Source organism: Triticum aestivum, chromosome 6A (genome assembly GCF_018294505.1).
Source record: "Triticum aestivum cultivar Chinese Spring chromosome 6A, IWGSC CS RefSeq v2.1, whole genome shotgun sequence".
Taxonomy (NCBI): Eukaryota; Viridiplantae; Streptophyta; class Magnoliopsida; order Poales; family Poaceae; genus Triticum; species Triticum aestivum.
The window spans coordinates 622,106,264-622,126,712 of NC_057809.1; the positions used below are offsets into that span (position 1 = coordinate 622,106,264).

The following is a 20,449-nucleotide window of genomic DNA, read 5'->3' on the forward strand; positions in this document are numbered from 1 at the left end:
CAAAAAAATCAAATACTTCAACAAAATAGTACAGCAACAAATAGTTCAATACAAATTATATAGTTCAAGAAATAAAAACTCGTATTTCATCACACGGCGTCCCCCTTGAGCCTCCATAGGTGCTCAATCAGATCTTTCTGCAGTTGATGATGCACCTGTGGGTCTCGGATCTCCTGACGCATACTGAGATAGGCAGTCCAAGTTGCCGGTAGATTGTGATCAACTTCGGCTAGAGACCCCTGCCTGTAGTATGGTTCAGAAAAGTGATGAGGGAGTTCCTGATAGAGAAGGTCTTGCCAGCAATACAAGCTGTTTGGCCTGAAGGCGATGCTGGACAAACTATCTACATTCAGCAGGATAATGCTAAGCCCCATATCTTGCCAGATGATCAGGAATTTCTAGAAGTTGTCGCAAAAACTGGACTTGACATCAGAATAATACAACAGCCTCCCAACAGTCCTGATTTGAATGTGCTTGACCTTGGGTTTTTCAACTCGCTCCAATCCCTGACAGATTGTCTGAGTCCTAAAACACTACAAGACCTTATTAAGGGTGTTTTGGAGGAATTTGAAGGCTATGATGTTTACAAGCTCAACAGAATTTTCCTAACTCTGCAGACGTGCATGATTGAGATCCTAAACCATGCAGGGGGCAATGGGTATAAAATACCCCATGTAAACAAGGAAAGGCTTGAGGGGATTGGGCAACTACCTCCAAGATTATCATGCCCTCTAGAGGTTTACGCAAATGCATTATACAACTTAGAGCTAATGGAGAGGGTTCAGTAATGGAATATGAGCTTGTGATGACGCTTGCGGTGAGGTTGTGATGCTAGTGATGATGCTTGTGATGCTTGCAATGAGGCTCTGATGCTAGTGATGAGGTTGTGATGCTAGTGATGATGCTTGTGATGCTTGCGATGAGGCTCTGATGCTAGTGATGAGGTTGTGATGCCAGTGATGATGCTTGTGATGCTAGTGATGAGGTTGTGATGCTAGTGATGCTTGTCATGTCTGTAATAATCCATATTTGAGTATGTTGGAGTACGTTGTTTTTGTGGAGTATGTTGGAGTATGTCTAACTCCACTTGTATGTGTAACTCCACTTGTATGTCTCCACTTGTATTTTTACTCCACGTATTTTTTTACTCCATACTCCATTTGTATGTGTATATTTCTACTACTCCATTTGTATGATCATTCGCTGATAGGAGAGTAGTAGGAGAGGAGAGGAGTGAATTCGAGAAGAGTATGTGAGAGGAATATGAGAGGAAAGGAGTGGAATAGAAGAGGAGAGGAGTGGGCTGGAATAGGAGAGGAGAGGAAAAAAATTAATTTAACTTTAACACAAGATAAGAGAAGAGAGGAGACAAGAGAGGAGAGAAGAGAAGAGAGAAGAAGAGAGAAGATACTTTTCTTTAATTAATGCCAAGCTACTCTTTAACATCATTCTTTGGTCAAGTTACTCACAAGCTTCCATACTGCCAAGTTTGCTTATTGGCATTCTTTTAATTTTAGTCCTGCTCCTACTAATCCTACTCCTAATCCTAATTTTAAAAAACCTGCATTAAAAGGAGTATTTTGGCACTGGATGAAAAGGAGTATTAACAACTCCAAGCTGAATACACAAATCTCTACAGCAAGCTACTCCAAGCAGTACTAAACCAACTAAGGTCACTTAAAGCAGTACTACACCAAAATACAAATACTGATGTCACTAATCTTTCCAAGCAGTACTACACTTACAGTAATCTCTGATAGGAGAGTAGTAGGAGAGGAGAGGAGTACTTGCAAGTCTACACTAAACACTACACTACTCCAAGAACTACTCATACTGTTGCTGCACTTGCTGAAAAGAGAAGAGAAGTCAAGAGAAGGAGGGTACTCCTGCTACAATTCATTTAATTTTAGTTAACTCAAGTTCATTTACTGAAAAAATCATTTAGTTTTAATTAAAAAACAAGTTTCAGTTAATTAAAAAATCATTTAGTTTCATTTTAATTAATTAAAGAAAATGACTTGTTGAGAGGAAAGGAGTGGAATAGAAGAGAGAGGAGTGGAGTGGAATAGGAGAGGAGAGGAAAAAGTTTATTTTAATGCTGAAGTTTGGAAGTAAGGTCTGGAGTTTTTGATACTCAGGAAGGCTTGTGTTAAAATCAGAGGACTAGACTAAACAAAATGAAATACGCAAGGCCGCAGCAAGAACGCAGCTCACTTCAACTAAGCTAAATTGAACTTATTTAGCTACTGAAGAAATGAGCAGCGACTGAAGCAACTAAACTGCAGTTATAAGGAGGAGTAGCAAGCAGTGACTGAAACTGCAGATACGTCGAGGTTAACATTGACAACTACTGCAACTTTTCCTTATTACTCCAGCAAAACTACTGGAAAACTAACTGAATCTTTTCACTTGAATCAACTACTGCAACAAAATTCAGTGAATTAAGTATGCAGAGATACAACTACTACCATCAGAGAGAAACTACAGAATTAAGTATGCAGAGACAAGAGTACTGCAACCAAACTGAATATACTCCAACCAAACTGAGACAAGAGTACATCAGAGATACAGAGAGATACAAGTACTGCAACCAAACTGAATTAAGTACGGAGTATGGAGAGATATAGGAGTACAACTAACTGCAGCCTTGTCGTCGTGGAGGTTCTGGCCGTGGAGGCCGTGCATGAGGGAGGCCAGCTGCTCGTCCTCCTCCATCTGCTTCCACACCCGCTTGACCTCCTTGGACACGTCCCCGAACCTCTGCATAGCATATCCATGTCCACCCAGAGCAGAAAGCGCAGCGCGTGTCATGTCAGTCAGTCAGCGCGTGTCATCGTCAGAGGTACTGTAATTAATCAAGAAGCCGGAGCGGAGGGGGCTTACGGTGGACTGGATGGTGTTGGCCCTGGTCCTGCCGGTGCGTGGGGCCGGCGGCGAGGGAGGGGGCCTGGGCTCGGTGGCGACGGCGAGCACGCGGCGGAGGCGGCGCTGGTGTTGGTGCGTGGAGTGGCGCGGGAGCGGGGAGACGAGCCCGGCCACGACGCGGCCCCGGCCGAACCCCCCTCACTGCAGCAGGTGCAGCGCGGACGCCGACGCCGCCGTTGCAGGCGAGCAGCACCAGCTTCGCGTACGCGGCGTCGGCGGCCATCCCCTTTGCCCTTCTTCTTCCTGGCAGCAACGACCAACTGTGTCAAGTGTGTCCGTCGCCCAGAAGCTCACCTCTGCACCGCATCCACCGTCTCCGTCGCTTTTATACATGCATTGCCCATTTTTTTCTACTAGTATTAGTTTGAGCTTTTGGATGAAGAGGCTGATGCGGTACAGTTGTACATCTCTCTCTAGCTAGCTAGTGTATAAAAGCCCATGCAGCTAGCCAGACGCTCCTAGGTCATTCCATCATCCTCTCTCTCTCTGCCTCGATTTGGTTTCAAGCATGCAGAGACCGACCTGCTTCCGGTTGGAGAGGGAGGGGAGCCGCCCAAGCCTACACGTCGGGGCGGCTCCAGCAGCCAACCTGGCGAGGCTCCAGCAGCCTATTATGGTGCACCTTATTAAGGTGATAATCCGCCTACCCTATTAAACATGAACAAACCAATAAAATCAAGCTACATACACATATACATAATATATTACATACACAGGACCAAAAAACAAGGTTCGAATTTGAAACAGAGAGGATGGCGCCAAGAAGATGATGGCCGCTGTCATGTTCATGGCCGGCGTGCTTGGGCATGGAACGCGCTGGAGAAGTTGGGGATCCTGTCGAGGTGCCGGAGGGCGCGCTCGGCGGTGTGCCGGGTGCGCGGGTCGCCGTTGCGGTACGCCTCCACCAGCGCCGACGCCACCGTCTGGTCCGCCGCCACCTCCTGCGCGATGTCCTCCACCCGCAGGATGCGCTCCACCACCCACACCGCCCGCCGTCGCAGCGCCTCCGTCCGGTTCTCCACCAGGATGTCCACCACTGGCCGCAGCCCGTCCGCATCCCCAAGCACCAGTGGCGTAGCTAGGGGGTGGCCAGGGTGGTCCATGGACCACCCTGGAATTTCCCCATAGCTTGTATATAATGTAGTAAAATAAATATTTTTTTAAAAAATAAATAACTTATGTTAATATTTTTATTAATGGACCACCCTGGTGTATTGGGCTGGCTACGCCACTGCCAAGCACCCCCACACCCTCCGCAGCCTCCACCCCGTCCCCCACCAGGGTCGCCAGTGCCGCCAGCGCCGCCTCCACCACCTCTGGGTTTAGGTGGTCCAGGCACGCCACCAGCCGCTCCACCGCCTTCCCTCCGGCCCCGCCCTCAGCCAGGCAGAAGCTCTCCCGCAGCGAGCAGAACCCGCCGTGCACGCGGCACACCCCCACCGGACGACCTGCAGCCGCACCCGTCGACGATGGCACCCCGAAGCACGCACACAGGAAGCCTCCGGAAGGCGCTGGCGGCGGCGGGTCAGGGATGACCGTCAGGTTCCTCGTCTCGAGGGACAGCTTCTCCAGCGCCATCGCCGAGTAGAGCTGCACCGCGTCCTGCCCGTTCACCTGCACCAGCTCCACAAACAAGGGCGCCAGGGCGGCCTCTCGGGCGAACTCCACGTACTCTGGCGCCTCCTGCAGCATGCACGTCAGCCTGTACATCACCTTCACCATGCCCTCCGTCAGCGGCGTCGTGTACCGGTTCCCGCGGATGGCGCCCCGCCGCAGCTCTGCCAGCTTCGTGCTCAGCGTACCGAACGCTCCCAGCTCAAACAGCTGCCGCGTCAGCTTCGAGTCCCTCTCCGGGAGGTCACCCAGCAGGCCCACGGCTGCCGCCTGCTCCTCTGTCACGCCACCACCACCGGCGTCGGATATCACCCGGAGCAAGCTACTGAGGTGGCCACCGAGTGCATCTGCGAGCTCGGCGCCCATGTACGGCGACACGTTGCGCAGGAGCTTGAGGGACTCCACGCGGATCTCCCGGTGAGCTGCCTCCAGGAACTGGATCAGGCTGATGGTCGCGCCGGAGCTCTTGATGGCCGACACCACGTCTTGGGCTGTGTCCGGTGAGCTGGTGAGGCCGACCAGGACGTTGAGCAACTTGCACTCCACGGCAGGGCCGGTGTTGCTGATGAGATGGAGCAGGCCGTGCACCACGTCCTCGGACAGGAGCGTCTGCCTGCCGGCGTCGTCCAGCGGGATGGAGCGGAAGCTGGCCCCAGAGGCGACCAGGTTGGCGAGGATGGTGGCGGAGACCTCCTTGAGCCTCATGGGGAAGTGGCTGCTGGCGCCGACGGAGAAGAGGTCCTTGACCAGCGGCGGCAGGATGCCGGCCTGCAGCAGTATCTTGGCGCTCAGCTCGTTGGATGACATCTCCCTCATCGCCTTGAGCGTCGCCTCCCTCGCCGGCAGGCCGCCGGTCTTGATGATGCTCACCAGAAGAGTTCCAACCTGCTCCGCCACCACCACCTTGACGTCGTTGGCCAACGCGAGCTCGCCGAGGTACTCAACCATGGTAACCTGCACCTCAGGCCCGCCTGCAATTCAAACCAGAAGTTGGAAAATTAAGACCACAAATTAACCTCTGGGAAACATTCTAAACCTTTTGCAGTTCAAAACAGAGGAGCAGACCAGAATTAGCAAAACTATAATAGTACGAACATGGTGAAGCAAAGTGAAGATAATGATGCAAACCTTGAAGCAGTTTGGTGAGGAGAGGCTGCAGCCTGCCATTCTCAGCCATTTGCTTGATGTTGGTGTCATACTTCTCCAGATTTCTGAGTGTCTTCTCTGCTTTCTCCACGGCCATCATGTTCTCCGACTTGCTGCTCCCCATGCCAACCAGCAGGAGTATGGCCCCATAGATGGCACCGATCCTTACGCACACGGGCTCATACTCTGACAGCTCATACAGCAGGGAAACTGCAAGCTCCCTCTCCTGGATATGCTCGTTCGACAGGAACTTTATGATGGTGCGCACCGTGTCGCCTTTCCCCAGCTCTTCCTGCAAAAGAAACCAAACATACATACATACATACATACATACATATAGTTACTTACTTACTTGAATAGGTAGCATATACACTGGGCCAACTGTGGAAAATCCACCCATCCAACAGGACTTCAGGAAGGAAAGAGAAGACAAACCTTGTTCTGATCATTGTCCTCGACGACGGTGCGAAGGACCTGCAGGGACTTGAGGCGGACCCTCCTGCTGCTGCTCTTGAGCAAGTCGGCGAGCGTGGATATGATGCCCTGGGCGCGCACGAGGTTCTTCTTGGCGCCACTCCGCTGGCATATCTGCGAGATGTATGCCATGGCACGCAGGGTGTCATCCTCGTCGTCCTCGGGGTGCATGCGGAGCGCGTTGCACGCCTTCTCGAGGTCCTTCTCGTCGTTCCTGGCCCTCCACTCGTCGATGACGTTGCGGAGGGCGATGCTGGGGTTGATGTCGGTGGTGCGGAGCTCGCGCTGCGTGAGAGGGCAGGTGGGCCTGCGGCCGTTGTCGCGGCACTCCCTGAACCACTTGAGGATGGCCTCGCGCTCGAAGGTCTGGCCCGTCTCGATGGTGACTGGGTCCTGCATCACCTGCTTGGTGAGCGGGCAAATGAAGGCCTCGAACGCGGCCTCCTGGTACCCCTCGGTGGACTGCTCCTCCAGCTCGCCGTCTGAATTCCGGGCCATCATCTTGCAGCTGTGCAGTGCAGATCCTACACGAGTCAGATAGCGAATTGTGCGATACATGTGGTAAGAATTAACACTGACGTAGATACAGCAACAGCAGCAGAAATAGCAGTGGTGCAGTGCACTAGTAGTTTTGGCAATATCTTGGGCATATACTACCTCTGTACCAAAATATACTAGTGATTGTAAGGATTGTAAGGATTCATTAATACATGCATGGATAATACAGCAGCAGCAGCAATAGCAATAGTGCTGTTTGTTGAATTCGAAATTAAGATTGGGGCTGGTGATGGACGGAACATATATGGCATACATAAACATAGGTGAAATGAAATGAAAATGATGATAGATAGATAGATAGATAGATAGATAGATAGAGCCTACATACAGTACAGGCCTAGAGATTGACTGGCCTTCAGGTAGTCAAAACTAAGTAAGCTGCTGCTGCTACCCTACCTTACCTAGGAATGGAACCAAAACTTGTCCCCAACCCAAATACTATACTAGAAATCAAAAACAATGGGGAGGGCAACCCAAGCAAGCAAAGCAAAGCAAAGCAATACAGCCCCCAAAATCAAAATCAAAATCTTTCTTACTAATTTGTTTGGTGTTTGCAGGAATTGGGTGGGAGAAGATGTTGGAGGGGATCATCAATTAAAGTAAAGTAAAGAGCAAACCTGAGTAGTCAGGTGGAGATGGCCGGAGAATAAATCGACCGGAGCTTCTTTCTTTATTGGATCTGCAGCGGCGGCGGCGGCCCTGGCCCTGGCGGGGCGCAGCAGCAAGAGTCGGCGGCGCAGGAGGAATCAGCGGAGGAGAGGACGCCGAAAGGAATGAGAATGAATGGAGGGCGACGGCGAGGGAAGGGGAGGGGAGCTGAATCAATCAAAGTCGCAGGCAGGCAGGCAGGGGAAGAAGAAAGAAGCAGCAGCTGTGCTGTGCTGAGCTGCCTGCCGACGACAAGCCAGCTCGAAAATGAAATGAAAAGAAAGAAAGTTGCTCTTTTTATTTCATATTCAGGCTGCTGCCAAGTTACTACTGTCCCATATGCAGATGCAACTGGAAATGGAAGACCAAGCCCAAACCCAAAGCAAACTTGTCCCAAGGTCAACAACAACGACGACTCAAGGCTCAATCAATCAATCAATCAATCAATGGTGCTCACAAATACTACCACTGTCCCATAATATAAGAGAAAGCGTTTATATTATGGGATTGGATGGAGGGACAACTTTTTTCTTTTTTGTTCTTTTTGAGAAAATACAAACCCCCAACAACACGTACATTCACACATTTCTTACAAACCCCCAACGTCCACAAACACCTCCTAGTCAACAGAAAGACACAACAAGAGTAGCACCTACCTCTTTCTTTCTTTCAATCTTTCCTTCTTGGTAAATTTATTTTACTCTAGCATCTACTAACCTCCTCCCACTTTACTACTACTACACCCATCTCAAAATGTAAGACGTTTTTAGGCTAAGAAAATCTTATATTTTAAGGCGGAGGTAGTATATAAGTAAAAAAAAATTGCATATATAATTGATGGCTGGCTGGCTCCTCTTGGAGTTTGTGTTTTGGTCAACTCAAATAATAGTATGTGCTGCCTTCCCTTTTCTTTCTCTCTTCATCAGGCCATAAGTCTAATCAGTGTCATTATCTTCTTTCTTCTGCATTAAACATCATCAAATGGATGGATGCATGGGACTGACTGACTTGATCCATTCCCACCCACCACTGTATTGATCCATTCCAACCCAACTACCCTACTACACACACACACACACACACACACACACAGAGACAGAGATATACACATGGATATTGCTGACTCTTTTCACATGGACAGACAGCTTCAAACTTCAAAACACCAAGCATCACCAGTATTCAAACACAAGCAACAATTTTCTTCTCTTCTGCAGCAGCATTATATTGTATTGTGCACAAACAAACAAAATGCCAGGTCAAATAAAGGGAACCTTTATATATATTCTTGTTAGATCATGTAAGTAGTAAACACACAGACGCAAACTTGAATACAAACTCTTTTACTAACTACAACACACACATGGATGAATGAATCCCAGCCAAATAATGTACCTCTGTGAATACATCTCTACACCGCGCGCTCTTCTTCCCTTACTCTCTTACTCTACTCTATCCCCTCCTCGACTGTCGACGGACGGCGAAACCCCTCGAGACCTCGGCTCGAGGGCGAAATAAACACCCGTCGTCCATCCATCATAAAAGGAAAAAATATCCTTGCCAACAGTGCATTGAATTTGCACCCATCATTCAATGTTTTGCTACATCAGGGTGTCACCTTCCCCACGTCGACACATTTCCCAACCTTGGCAACGCTAAGCTAAACGCCGAGTTGGCGAAGAGAGTCGGGGCCCACCAGGTATATCCGTCTTTGGCTGCTCTTGTACCGGAACACCACCACGCCTTTGTAAGCCGCCCGTGGAACACCGTCCTGGGAAAATAAGGGCAGAAAAAACAGAACATGAGCCGTCATATTTTCTACTGGACACTATAATACCCAGGTTGTTACACAGAAACTGCTCAGACGTAACACAGAAATTGTAATTTGGCTCATGTGACAATGAGAAAGGTTAAGAATTGGATTGAGATAGCAAGGAACCTTCCACTCTTCAAATATTCCAAACTGACGAGCTATACGCTCGAAGTCGCCCTGATTGTCATACTGAATCCTTACGTCCACATCCAGATTGTGGGCCTTCAACAAAGCATCGGATCCATGCACAGGTGTGGCGCTAGCCACGTCTTTCCCGAATTTGGTCAAAAACTTGTCCTGATGTCACCAACACTAGTATAAGGCACCCTCTTATGGAAACAGCAACTTTCTCTCTGAAGAACAGATAAATACTCCTTACCTCCTTGAGGTAGCTCAGGTCCTCGGAATTCCAGTCAATCTGTGGCCACAAGTAAGTCTCAGCAACAAACAGCTTTAAAAATCTGTACAAAATGAATTATATGGGGAGATTGATTTTTGCATACATGAGCATCATTTAACTTGATAGGTTTCAAGTATTGATCAAAGAATTGTCCCATGCTTGATCCCTGGAACGGAAAAAGAAAAACCCAAGTGTAAATGCCAGCAATCCAGAACCAATGGCTCAAATATTGGTACGGCATGCAAAAATGCAGTGATAAATTTGCATTGGTGTAGAGTAGCCAACATACATGCTCGCCAAAGTTGTATGTCCTGCATACTTCTGGCCGAATAAACTGCCGATCTCTGTGTACCTCCTTTAGCCTCACCCAGTCATCCCAATAAGTAAACTCTTGTCAAGGAAGAAACAGATGATACAAGATAGTCAAGAAAAGCATATCTGCTCATCTAAGAATCAGTAGGCAACAGTAAGGATATGCTTTGGGCCACTTTGGCGACAGCTCCATCCATGTTGACTTCGTTAGCATCCATCCAAGCCCCGGAAAGAAGTCCGAACGGTAAAGAGCCTCTGCAATGGATTATGTAGAAAATTGAGTAACTTTCCCTATTAATGTGGAAATAAAGTTGAACAGAGGCCTATCAGAATACTAACTTGGGTCATAAACGAACTGCTTTTGCCCATTATCATTCCAAGATGAAACAGCCATTATTGTCCTTCAATACCACAACGACAACAGTTACAATAACGCAGTTAGACACACTTGATATTAATTCACTGACTTGCCATATATAAAACAGAGTGCAGTTGTAACATACTTGTCAGTGTCAAGCAATTTCGCTGCAGCCTCGAAGTAGTCGAAGAAATCTGGGGCGATCTCCATGTCATCTATTAACCAATTAACCATGGAAATGAGATGACATTTGGAAATATCCAAGAACAAGACAGTCAAAGAACCATCAAAGTGATCACACCTTCCAGAATGATTACTCGGCGGAAATCATGCTTAATGAAGAGCTCATCCAAGGCCCATTTATAGTGGTCTGGGTTAAGAAGCATCATTAGGATAAGAATCGATCATATCATCAGTCTTAAGAAAACACGCATCAATTGAGGACCACCTACTAGCTATCTTGTAATATGCAACGTTTTCTCCTGGTCTTTCAGTGCGCACAGGCTCAAGATCCACATGCTGCAACACATCAAAGGCGAAAAGAACACTGAGTGCTAGCTATAAAATCATTTGCTGGTAGCCTGCACTCTTAGAAAAATACTAGAAATACTATGTAGAGAAGACTGAAACTAGAAAAGATACAATCATCCAAATTCAGAAACCTCCCCCCACCCCGTACCACATCATTGCACAGTTTCCTCAAGGGTAGCAGTTCCCATTGATGTTGTACCAGGGGCAGACCATTTCTACGATTGGACCATTGACATCACTGCATCTGATATCCACGTACATAACGTACTTTCCCAGTACCAAAATAATCTAGTGCCCTCTTAAAAAGCAGCACATCAAGATGCGACAAGTGAACATGTCTCCCTTGTGGCTAAGCCATTTTGCTGTTGGATCAAGTGTTGCTCCGACATGTCTCAAATGCTTCAAGTCCTACCTCCATCTAGATTTTCTACCATCTCTCGGTACATCTACAGCTTCTTGCAGGCCAAATTTTTATTTCAATTTTTGTACTTATATGTCTACTTGGTATGAGCAGTCATGCATAACATGTATCAGCTATGCTAACAATATTACAAGAGAAACAGAGTTGTTCTATTCTATCAGGCAATTAAGAAGCATAAAGCAAGTGTTTCTTTACGCACCTGCATAAATGTTATTTGATTGTAACTCAAAGCTTTCTTTTTTACTTCTCCATTTGTTCCATCCTGCGATTGGAAGGAGCAGTGTAAAAAAATTCCTTCCCACACACTTAAAGATACTGAAAACAAGAACTGAAATTACTACTACCAGCACCTGTGATATAAATAGTGGAAACTTTGAAGCAACTGCTTTCTGGTACCTGAAAGAGTTACCGTCCATCATTTATTTTGTCAGGAAGGGTGTTGTACAAACTGAAGCTACATGGATCTAGAAGGAGCAATTAACAGATTAGGAAGTACTCCCTCCATTCCAAATTATTCGTCGACGAGTAATTTGGAACGGAGGGAGTAATAGTCTAAGTTTCCTCAGAGATGCTGCCTGGTAATCAACAGTGCAACTCGATTTCAAAGATAACTGACACAGGTGTCATCAACTGAGTGGGCTCTTACAGAATTAAACAACACAGTAGACGTCAGAAATGTTTTTCTTGTGGAAAATAAAGGAATGGAGAAAACAGAGCGTACTTGAGGATAGATTCCACTGTCCTCTGCAAATAGTCTGGTCGATTGCAAGCCATTATGACAACAGCGGCGACAGGAACCTGATGTACAGAAAGAGATGAGGTCGATCCTGTGGAGCAACAAAGGTTAGCAAGATCACATACATACCACGTTCTTGTTTATTAAGGTCTGTAAGCTCCTTTCTGCATCCAAAAAGAAATGATAAAAGTAGATTTAGATTCTTCAAGTTGCCGATGTCTCGGTAACATTTTTGGCATTCAGCCCAAACTGAATGTGTTGCACTAATTGTTAAACTCGATACCATCTATTGCGATGCCATATATTTAAACAATACAATACTCCTAAAGTTATTTCCACAAACATGGCCAAGGTCAAAATACTTTCCCATTTAGAAGTTTGGAAAATAATACAGTAGTTTGAATTTGTCTAAAAAACACACCAATTCAAAGATGAAATGTGAGAGTATTGTCAACGTTCAACATGGTTTGGATGGATAAAACAGGTGGCAGTCTACGACCTAATATGCCTGTACCATGTATGATAACTACTAAAAGAAGAGGAAGCATGAGAAAATCAACTAGGGTAGCTGAAATCATCAAGTAAGGCTAAACACAGAGGGTAATTAATGATTCCTTGCATACATACATACTTACTTTCAAGATCTTGGATTAAAATCTTGAGCTGCACACGCTCCTCGTCTTGGCGTACCTTCATCTCTGTTGCATCAACAGACAGGCAGGGGTTAATGCTGTGAAGTGTGAGCGGAAGCGTTACAGTCAGGTTATCGGCTTGGCAATCGTAGTAGTAGCGTGGAACAGAAGAGCTCTTCCCAAAAATGAGGGGGGATTTCATCATCATCATAGAGCAAGGAAGACAGACACCTGTAATCAGCGCCTATCTATCTATCTATCTATCTATCTATCTATCTATCTATGTTGAGAAGCAACAAACATTTGAACCCTGATGAAGGGCAGCATGAGGAGAGACAGTAAAAGTAGCGGAAGTAGGTAGGTAGGTACCTTCAAGCGCGGCGATTTTCTCCTGCTGGGCGCTGACCTGGTCGATCATGGCGTGCAGCTGGCTCTCGCATTTCTCCTTCAAAAAAGTGCCTACCTGCTTAGTGTATTGTACTCCCTCCGTTCTGAATTACTTGTCTTTGATTTGTCTAGATATGGATGTATCTAGACTCATTTTAGTGCTAGATACCTTCGTATCTAGACAAATCTAGATATGGAGTAATTTGGAACGGAGGGTGTAGGTAGAAAAGAAAAGAAAAGAAAAGAGGGGATCCTCTCTTTTCTTACTGCTTCCGCGAGGCGTCCGCCGTCCATCGCCTGGGAATTAGAAGAAGACGACTGGGTGGAGAAGAGCCGCACCTGAAGACGAGACAGGATGCAAACACAAGGGGAAATCACAACCAAGAAAATAGAGACAACCGAGGAATCCCACCATCGTCTACTGGACTAATCTGACTTGCAGATGGGAGGCGGCGGTCAGATCCCCGGGCGGCGACCCGGATGGATCTGGCTCGCAGAAAGCAGAGCAGAGCAGAGGAGGGAGGGAGGACTCTTATCTTACTTGGATGTAGATGAAGGCGAAGGCGGCGGCCACGAGGAGGAGGCGGATGTCGCAGGGGTTGCGCGCCATCGCCGGCGCCGGCGGCGGAGCAGGGGAAGAAAGACGACTCCTTTGCAGGCAGAGCAGTCGCCCCCTGTCTGTCTGACTGACTTGGGAGGGAGGGAGACTCCACGGCTCTGCTCCGCTTTTCTTTCTTTCAGTTAAGGAGGAAGGAAAGATGAGATTTTTACATACAATGAGATGAAGAAGGATGGATGAGAGTTTCACACTCATCACATGAAGAACCTTCTCTACTTTTAGTAATACTACTCACCAACAAAACCCAACCATCCATCCATGCTACTTAGTACCAATCTAATCACAATTATTATATAGATAACCTAGTACATGTATATGAACCAATAATCATGTTGAATTATTTTATTTATTTATTTTTCACACAAAGACTCGCAACAAACACGTCAAACAAAATGAACCAACACCCAACACCAGTATTCCTAAAAGATGACGAGACGTCCGCGGAAATCCACCGTACCAACTGTCCGACTCGTGAATGTAACTTTTGTAGCAGTGGATTTCGACAAATTGTTATTGCCGCTCCCGAAATCGTATATGCCCCCTCTCGTGCTTAATAAGGACCGCCCAATATGAAGCCCGAATCAACTTGACACAAAACATACATCTTTGTCGGCATTTAGACACTGTCATCATCAAAAAGGAGAAAGAATCCAATTATTTATCATACACTTACTATTATTAATATTTGAAACACCTAATTTGTTTTTACATGTGCACAAATAGCATGTCATGTGCACGATGCGACTGCTTCTAGATTTTTTTTTACATCAATCGGCATTCGTTATAGAATTCATCAAAATGTCAAAGTAGATGTGGCTAAAGTAGATGGGCTTTTTATTGCTGATAATCATGAGTACAATATTACTGCTAACTACTTTAGATAATAAATTAGGGGTATTTTTTAGTAATTCTTGCACAAATACTTGAAGAACCCAAATATATATGAGCTTATAATGGACATTATACCTACCTAACCAAAACTAAAATACAATGAATAGCTTCTGAAGCATTACCTAAGGCATATGATCAGAGGTCATACCTGCATGACCTCATCGTCGCAGTAGATCACATCCGGGGAAACACCGTGTTTGGCGAGCAGCAAGGGCATAGAGTGTCCATGTCACTCTCGCCATCATTGACTACCTCACTATGCACAAGTATAGTCACATCATGAGTTAATATAAGAAGTAGAGCAACCTTTAGTTTCTCATTCTTCAACTCCTGAAGTGACATAAAGAAACCCAACATGCCAAAAAAATCATCTGAAAAGAAAACACAAACAAGATATACTATACACATTCTAGTGTATACCAAAATACATGGACAAACACATGCATCACAATCATGTAAACACAATTCTTCTGTTCTGATCTTATTCTATCTATATTTTAACATTTGAGAAATAAATTTGAAGATACTACACCAATATGTACATGTATCGTTGTGATATCCATGTGGTTAAACATTTAAAACTTCCACAATCAATAGACGTGCTAATATACCTGGATTGTTCACATTAGTGCAATCTAAATATCTATCAATAAAAGTTACTCCCTCCGTCCCATAATATAAAACAATTTTGCAAGCTACACAGGGAGTATTATCTTATGTATTGTTATTTTCTTTAGTTTTGTTAACAATGCAACCAATCTTACATCACGCGAAGAATTATGAAGGACTAATAGATTAGAAAATGAGGATAATGCTAGTATGCTCTACGTTATCAAGAATTTTTGCCTCTTCAGCTTACATGAGCTTGAGGGCCCTGGTGTCATTGATCTCTTTTGCATATTCTTCCTGAAATAGCACAACAATACGGCGGACACAAAAAACTGAGCATCGTAAGTGCCTCTTATTCCTTCCATCAAGATATTAAAGACTGTTCAACTACTTGTGCACTGATGTACATATTTATCAGCATTACATCAGTTTTCGAACTGCTGGATGCCTATGACAACTACAATCTACTATGCCTTGCCATAAAAAGGAACACTATGAACGACACTTAGCAAGAATTATACCTAACCGAAGTGCTACTACATACTATACATCATAGTTGAACAAGCTTTCAGACTTTTTGTACTCAAAAGCATCCATTCTACTGGGTGAACATACTGCAGACGAAGAAAAGCAGTTTTTTTCAAGAGTTCATGGGAAGTTAATTGCATTACATTAGAATTAACCTAAAAACTGATATCTACTTTTCCATGATTTAGCTTCGAAATATGCAAGATCTTTCAATACAACATACATGTATAGACATAGATCTTCTAATGTACCAGTGTGGAATAGATCAATCACGACATGTTTGTTAAAAGGCCTACACTGGGCAATAGCCAACCATCGCGACATGTTCTTGTACAATCACAAAGTTGCAGGCATCTAAAAAATCACCAGAGTATGTAAGAGGCGAAACTGCACAAAAATAACATTAAAAATAATAATTCATTTGGTTCGATACTTACAACTGCTACATCACAAGCATCTCTTAGTGTGTCAGCTGAAAAAAATCCATCTGCCATCACGCATACAACAACAGTCAAAAGCCAAGCCAGATATTCTATTTCAAAATAGAGGCAAGCAAATAAATTTGTGCAAAAAAAAAACGACCAATAGAGCCAAAGGCAAACCAAGGGAGGGACAAATAAATAGGATAGTACAGTCTATCTTCTATCAACAATACAGATAGAATATTTACAAATCAACAATAATCAGTTATATGAACACGTAGAACGAACAGTTAGCATTATGTTATGTACTGCTTAAGAACCGTGAAATAATTAATTTGGCTCGCCGCTTAGCACGGTTTCAGACAGAACAAACCCTAAAATCACTGCTTGTCAAGATTTTTGCACAACTATGAGGTAAGTAAGGGTAGTATTGCCCCTAAAAAAGGATAGTAATGATCTGCAAAAAACTGATTCAGACAGCAAAGCAACCCAAAAATCAACTAAGTAGTTATCAGTTATCACACTGTTATGGCTACAGAGCAGCAAGCGTCTGAAGGACAAGGATAAGGCAGTCACTCTTGTCTAGCCAGTGATAGGACTCAATTCGCTAACAAGGTATATTAACAATATTTCCTCAAACATCAGTGTAGTTACCTCGATCTTCCTTACCTCTGCTTTTGGGTATTCTTAAGGGTTAATACCTATTCAACTTCTGTGGGTAAATCTTGTCACCGACGGCCCACCTGCAACTACTTTTGAGGATTTTTTCCATTATGTGGGTAGAAGAAAAATATATACATGGCCATTCCGCTGGTAGAGCTGAGGCGCGGTGGCTACACACAAACATTGCTACGGATCTCAGTGCAGTGCAGGATACTTAGCGGCGATTTAATAGATGATGCAGCATAGAACAAACATCTAGAAGGTTTAACTAAGATAACTGGCAATCTAACAAGAGTACTTTTTGCAGTTCATTCAGAACTCTACTTAGAACTATTGATATTAAGGTCTCCAGGACAAACTATAATTCATGTCAGCTACCTATCAAGAACAATCTATCCGTGAAATGAGAAGCACCTATATAGAACAACTATTTTTTTCATTGAGGCTATCACAGTACAAAAACTATGGGAAGAAATAGGAGCTTGCAGCTAACCAGAAAGCAGCAGCTTCACCGGGGAAATTAGTTGTGCACACGTGGGAAATCTAAAAATATGGACTGTTAGCAAACACCCTGAACAGAATAGCTTGTCTGAGCTTCACATTTATGGAAGTACATATGACATAATAAATAATTTTGCTACTAACTCTCCACAGGAGAAGATATTCATGAACCAGCTGCCCAAATCAAGACTGGATAAACAAGAAAGCATCCATAATCTAGAAAAATCAGATCAGATTAGATCGTACTGATAATCACGTCCGAGGAAAACAAGAATGCTTTTTCTTCTGAAGAAGGACCACCTCTCCTTTTTATGCAAGATAAAAAACCATCGCAAATGTGCGAGTTCCATATTAATTAATCAACGCTCAAGATAATTAATTAAGGACCAGATGAACGATGAATAAAATCAAATGAAGGCACGTGGATGGTACTTACGTAGATGCACATGCATGGATCCGATGTGGGAACGATCTAGCTGCTGGAGATGGGGGGAAGACGATGGACAGGAAAACGTATTGGAGAGACGCGAGGACGACTCCCCTACGACCCCTTCTCCATCTCTCAGCCGCCTACAGGGCACGGTGCGTTGCGCCGCAACGGGGCGGGCGTGGATGATCGATCGAAGGAGTGGTGGGATCACAGTGCTGCGGGGGAGGATGAACATGGCTTGGCCTGCTAAGGAAGCACAGCGGCCGACCGTCATGCGGGACGGGACAGAGGTTGGGGAAGGGGTGACTATGGAGGGTGGAGGTGGTAGGTGGCGCGATGCAGGGCACGACAGACACAGCCTTGCGCTACTCCTCGTTGCCTGCAATGTGACCACGCCCTACCTTGGCGTTCCGCGATGGCGGCGGCGGCGGCGGTCTCGTAGATTGGCAGAGGAGCAAGACATGGGTGGCGAGGCTAGGAACCATGGGGTTCCGCGATGGAAGCGGCGGCGTCGGTCTCGTAGGAGTTGGACCGAGGAAGAAGTTGGATCGAGATGGGTGATGCCGCCGGCGGCGGCAGTCTCGTAGGAGTTGAACTGATGGGGCTGTGACCTAGATCGATAGGAGTGTTTTTTGCGGAGTGTTTTTTCCGGCTACGTGCGTGGGTGGCTGGGGGAGTGGAGGGAACGAAAAAACCGACGAAAAAAAACCGGACGAAAATGGTGGGACGAAAATAAAACCCGGAACGCGACCTACCAACTGAGACATTAGGAATAGAGATTCCTAAGTTTCAGAGTTCATCTCAGAAAAGAAAAACACGAAGTTTCAGAGTTTGGAGTTGGGATGGATGGGGTGAGGGGCGAACCTGGGCTTGCACCGGCGGCCTCCCTCACGGTGTCGCCGCCGTCGCTTCTCCCTCGGCTTCTCCCCGGAGACAGAGCTCGCGCCGCCGCCGCCGCCCGGTCGTCCCGTGTGTGCGACCTCACCTGGGCCTGCCTAGAGCTAGCGCTCTCCTAGGGTTAACAAACAACTCACCACGTTCGTTATTGGGTTTGAGTCCACAAGCTGCAAAGCCCATCACTCAAGGCCTATTATTTATTCGGTATAAGTTTGTCTCAAAATCAAAAATAGGTTTTCTTTACTAAGAATGGAGCTGAATTTTGTGGGGCGCCAAAACACAAATTGACTGATTTTTTTAATCACAAAAAAATAATCTAATTTGAGTTTTTAAAAATCACCATTGTATTTTCATGAACTCACGGCTAATCTTCGCCCTCTATCTTTTGTATAGGCCAATATACTTTCCGCCCGCCTCTCCTCCCCACACCATCGTCCACCCTCATCCTCCTATCATCATCCTGTTGCGCAGGTGCCTATATAGGCCAACCCATTTGCGACACTTTTGGGTTCTATCAGTTTTGGATCAGTTCTTTCTTTTTTTAATATTTTATTTTTTTTATTTTGATGGGTGTGTTTTTATATTTCTTTATTTTTCTGTTTTTTGTTTTTCCATTTTCGAAGTTTTCGTAATCATTCTAATTAATGAAACTCTTTGAGATACGGGATTTAAAAAAACATAAAAGAAAAATTAAAATTCATGCAAATTTGTTAAAATCGCAAATGTTTTTTAAAAAAACTGGGAACATATTTAAAAATTTTGAATATTTTTTAAAGAAAAACTGGTTTTTGATTCACAGAAATTTTGAAATTCCTAAAGTTTTTGAAAAAAAGATGTTAATAGGAAATCAGCCAAAAAAAGTGGCTAGAGTAAACTGATTGAAAACAGAGAATGACTTACGTACCATAGCCTTCCTATCGTTACTGGGGCGGCGGAGTTTGTAACAGCTGGGGCAACACGGTGCACGATTGGTGCACTTCCAATGCATACTGCATGTAATAGGGCCTTTCGGTGCCTTCTCCTTCCTTCCCTTCCCTTCCCTTCCCTTCCATGTGTTGTTGTGTTGTCCGACCTTTTTTTTCGCTCATCCCATGTTATTCCCTTCGGCTCCCCCTGCGGCGTTGTGTCTTCCTCCAGTCCGCGTCACATCCATCGTGAGTGTCGTGAGCCATGCGATCGCGACCTGACATGTGTCTCTCAAATGCCCCGACTTATCTCTTCCTCCTATGTATTCATCTTATCGATTTCTTTCACTCATGTAGTCGCTCCCCACTCCTTGTCTATCTAGCCCAGCCACGCCGGGGTAGCCACTCCTCAATGCGCTCGCCTGTACAAGCACTTCTCCATTGTCGTGGGCCCCCTTTTTTCTCTCCATGCAGCCTCGATGGAGGTCACGGGTGCCAATGATGGTGACCAATCACACTTCAACCCGATGGGGCCACCTATTGGTGTTGCGACCGGTGGTAATGGTGTCTGGGTTCTAGTTGTATCTGTGTTGCATGTGCTGATGACGACGCTGCAACCAACAACTACGGTGTGCAGCTGGCGTGTCATTTTGATGGAATCAGTTAGATAGAAAGTTGCGACCACATGAGTCCACTGTTGGAACCGGTCAACCGGTGAAGTCGTTTTTGCTGGAACTGGCTACATTTTGCTAGAATCGATCGAGCACACCACCGGCAGGGGCAAAAGCTGCAACAAGCAAGTAGAATTGATGGAATGGAGATGATGGCGGTGCTGCAACATGCACCTGTGCGTGCGAGCGTTAACGACGGCGGCGCAACCGATGTTGCAACCACGTGGCAAAGTTGAAACCGCCGTTGGTCGAGGCTCCATGTCAGCGTGGTCACGTCTGCGGCCATTCACAGCAGGAGCTGCAAGCAGCCATGGCCGAGCACGCCCGTCGGTGGCGGGTGTTGCAGGATCAGAAGGGGGCG

General features: G+C 45.7%; 2 protein-coding genes across 4 annotated transcripts; both read right to left on the reverse strand.

The window, feature by feature from the left end:
* Positions 1-3,595: 3,595 nt before the first annotated feature.
* LOC123129238 (U-box domain-containing protein 24) lies at positions 3,596-7,660 on the reverse strand. 2 transcript variants are annotated; one of them, XM_044549478.1, is made up of 5 exons: positions 7,335-7,660; positions 6,121-6,683; positions 5,668-5,977; positions 4,168-5,510; positions 3,596-3,992 (listed from the first exon to the last, which is right to left on the reverse strand). In XM_044549478.1, exons 2-5 carry the CDS (start codon positions 6,658-6,660, stop codon positions 3,711-3,713), a joined length of 2,475 nt encoding a protein of 824 aa, XP_044405413.1. In that variant the 5' UTR covers positions 6,661-6,683; positions 7,335-7,660; the 3' UTR covers positions 3,596-3,710. The 2 variants fall into 2 exon arrangements, with proteins under 2 accessions (XP_044405413.1, XP_044405412.1); XM_044549477.1 differs by having other exon boundaries at positions 6,121-6,667; positions 7,335-7,659.
* A 954-nt stretch (positions 7,661-8,614) lies between these two features.
* On the reverse strand, positions 8,615-13,771 carry LOC123129239 (alpha-1,3-mannosyl-glycoprotein 2-beta-N-acetylglucosaminyltransferase). Of its 2 annotated transcripts, XM_044549479.1 has the most exons (18): positions 13,494-13,770; positions 13,220-13,291; positions 12,935-13,010; positions 12,569-12,631; positions 12,063-12,097; positions 11,919-11,995; positions 11,548-11,593; positions 11,397-11,459; positions 10,698-10,764; positions 10,547-10,615; positions 10,391-10,460; positions 10,227-10,288; positions 10,052-10,142; positions 9,865-9,958; positions 9,679-9,741; positions 9,555-9,593; positions 9,302-9,472; positions 8,615-9,133 (listed from the first exon to the last, which is right to left on the reverse strand). In XM_044549479.1, exons 1-18 carry the CDS (start codon positions 13,764-13,766, stop codon positions 9,023-9,025), a joined length of 1,542 nt encoding a protein of 513 aa, XP_044405414.1. In that variant the 5' UTR covers positions 13,767-13,770; the 3' UTR covers positions 8,615-9,022. The 2 variants fall into 2 exon arrangements, with proteins under 2 accessions (XP_044405414.1, XP_044405415.1); XM_044549480.1 differs by lacking the exon at positions 12,063-12,097 and having other exon boundaries at positions 11,919-12,024; positions 13,494-13,771.
* Positions 13,772-20,449: the final 6,678 nt, after the last annotated feature.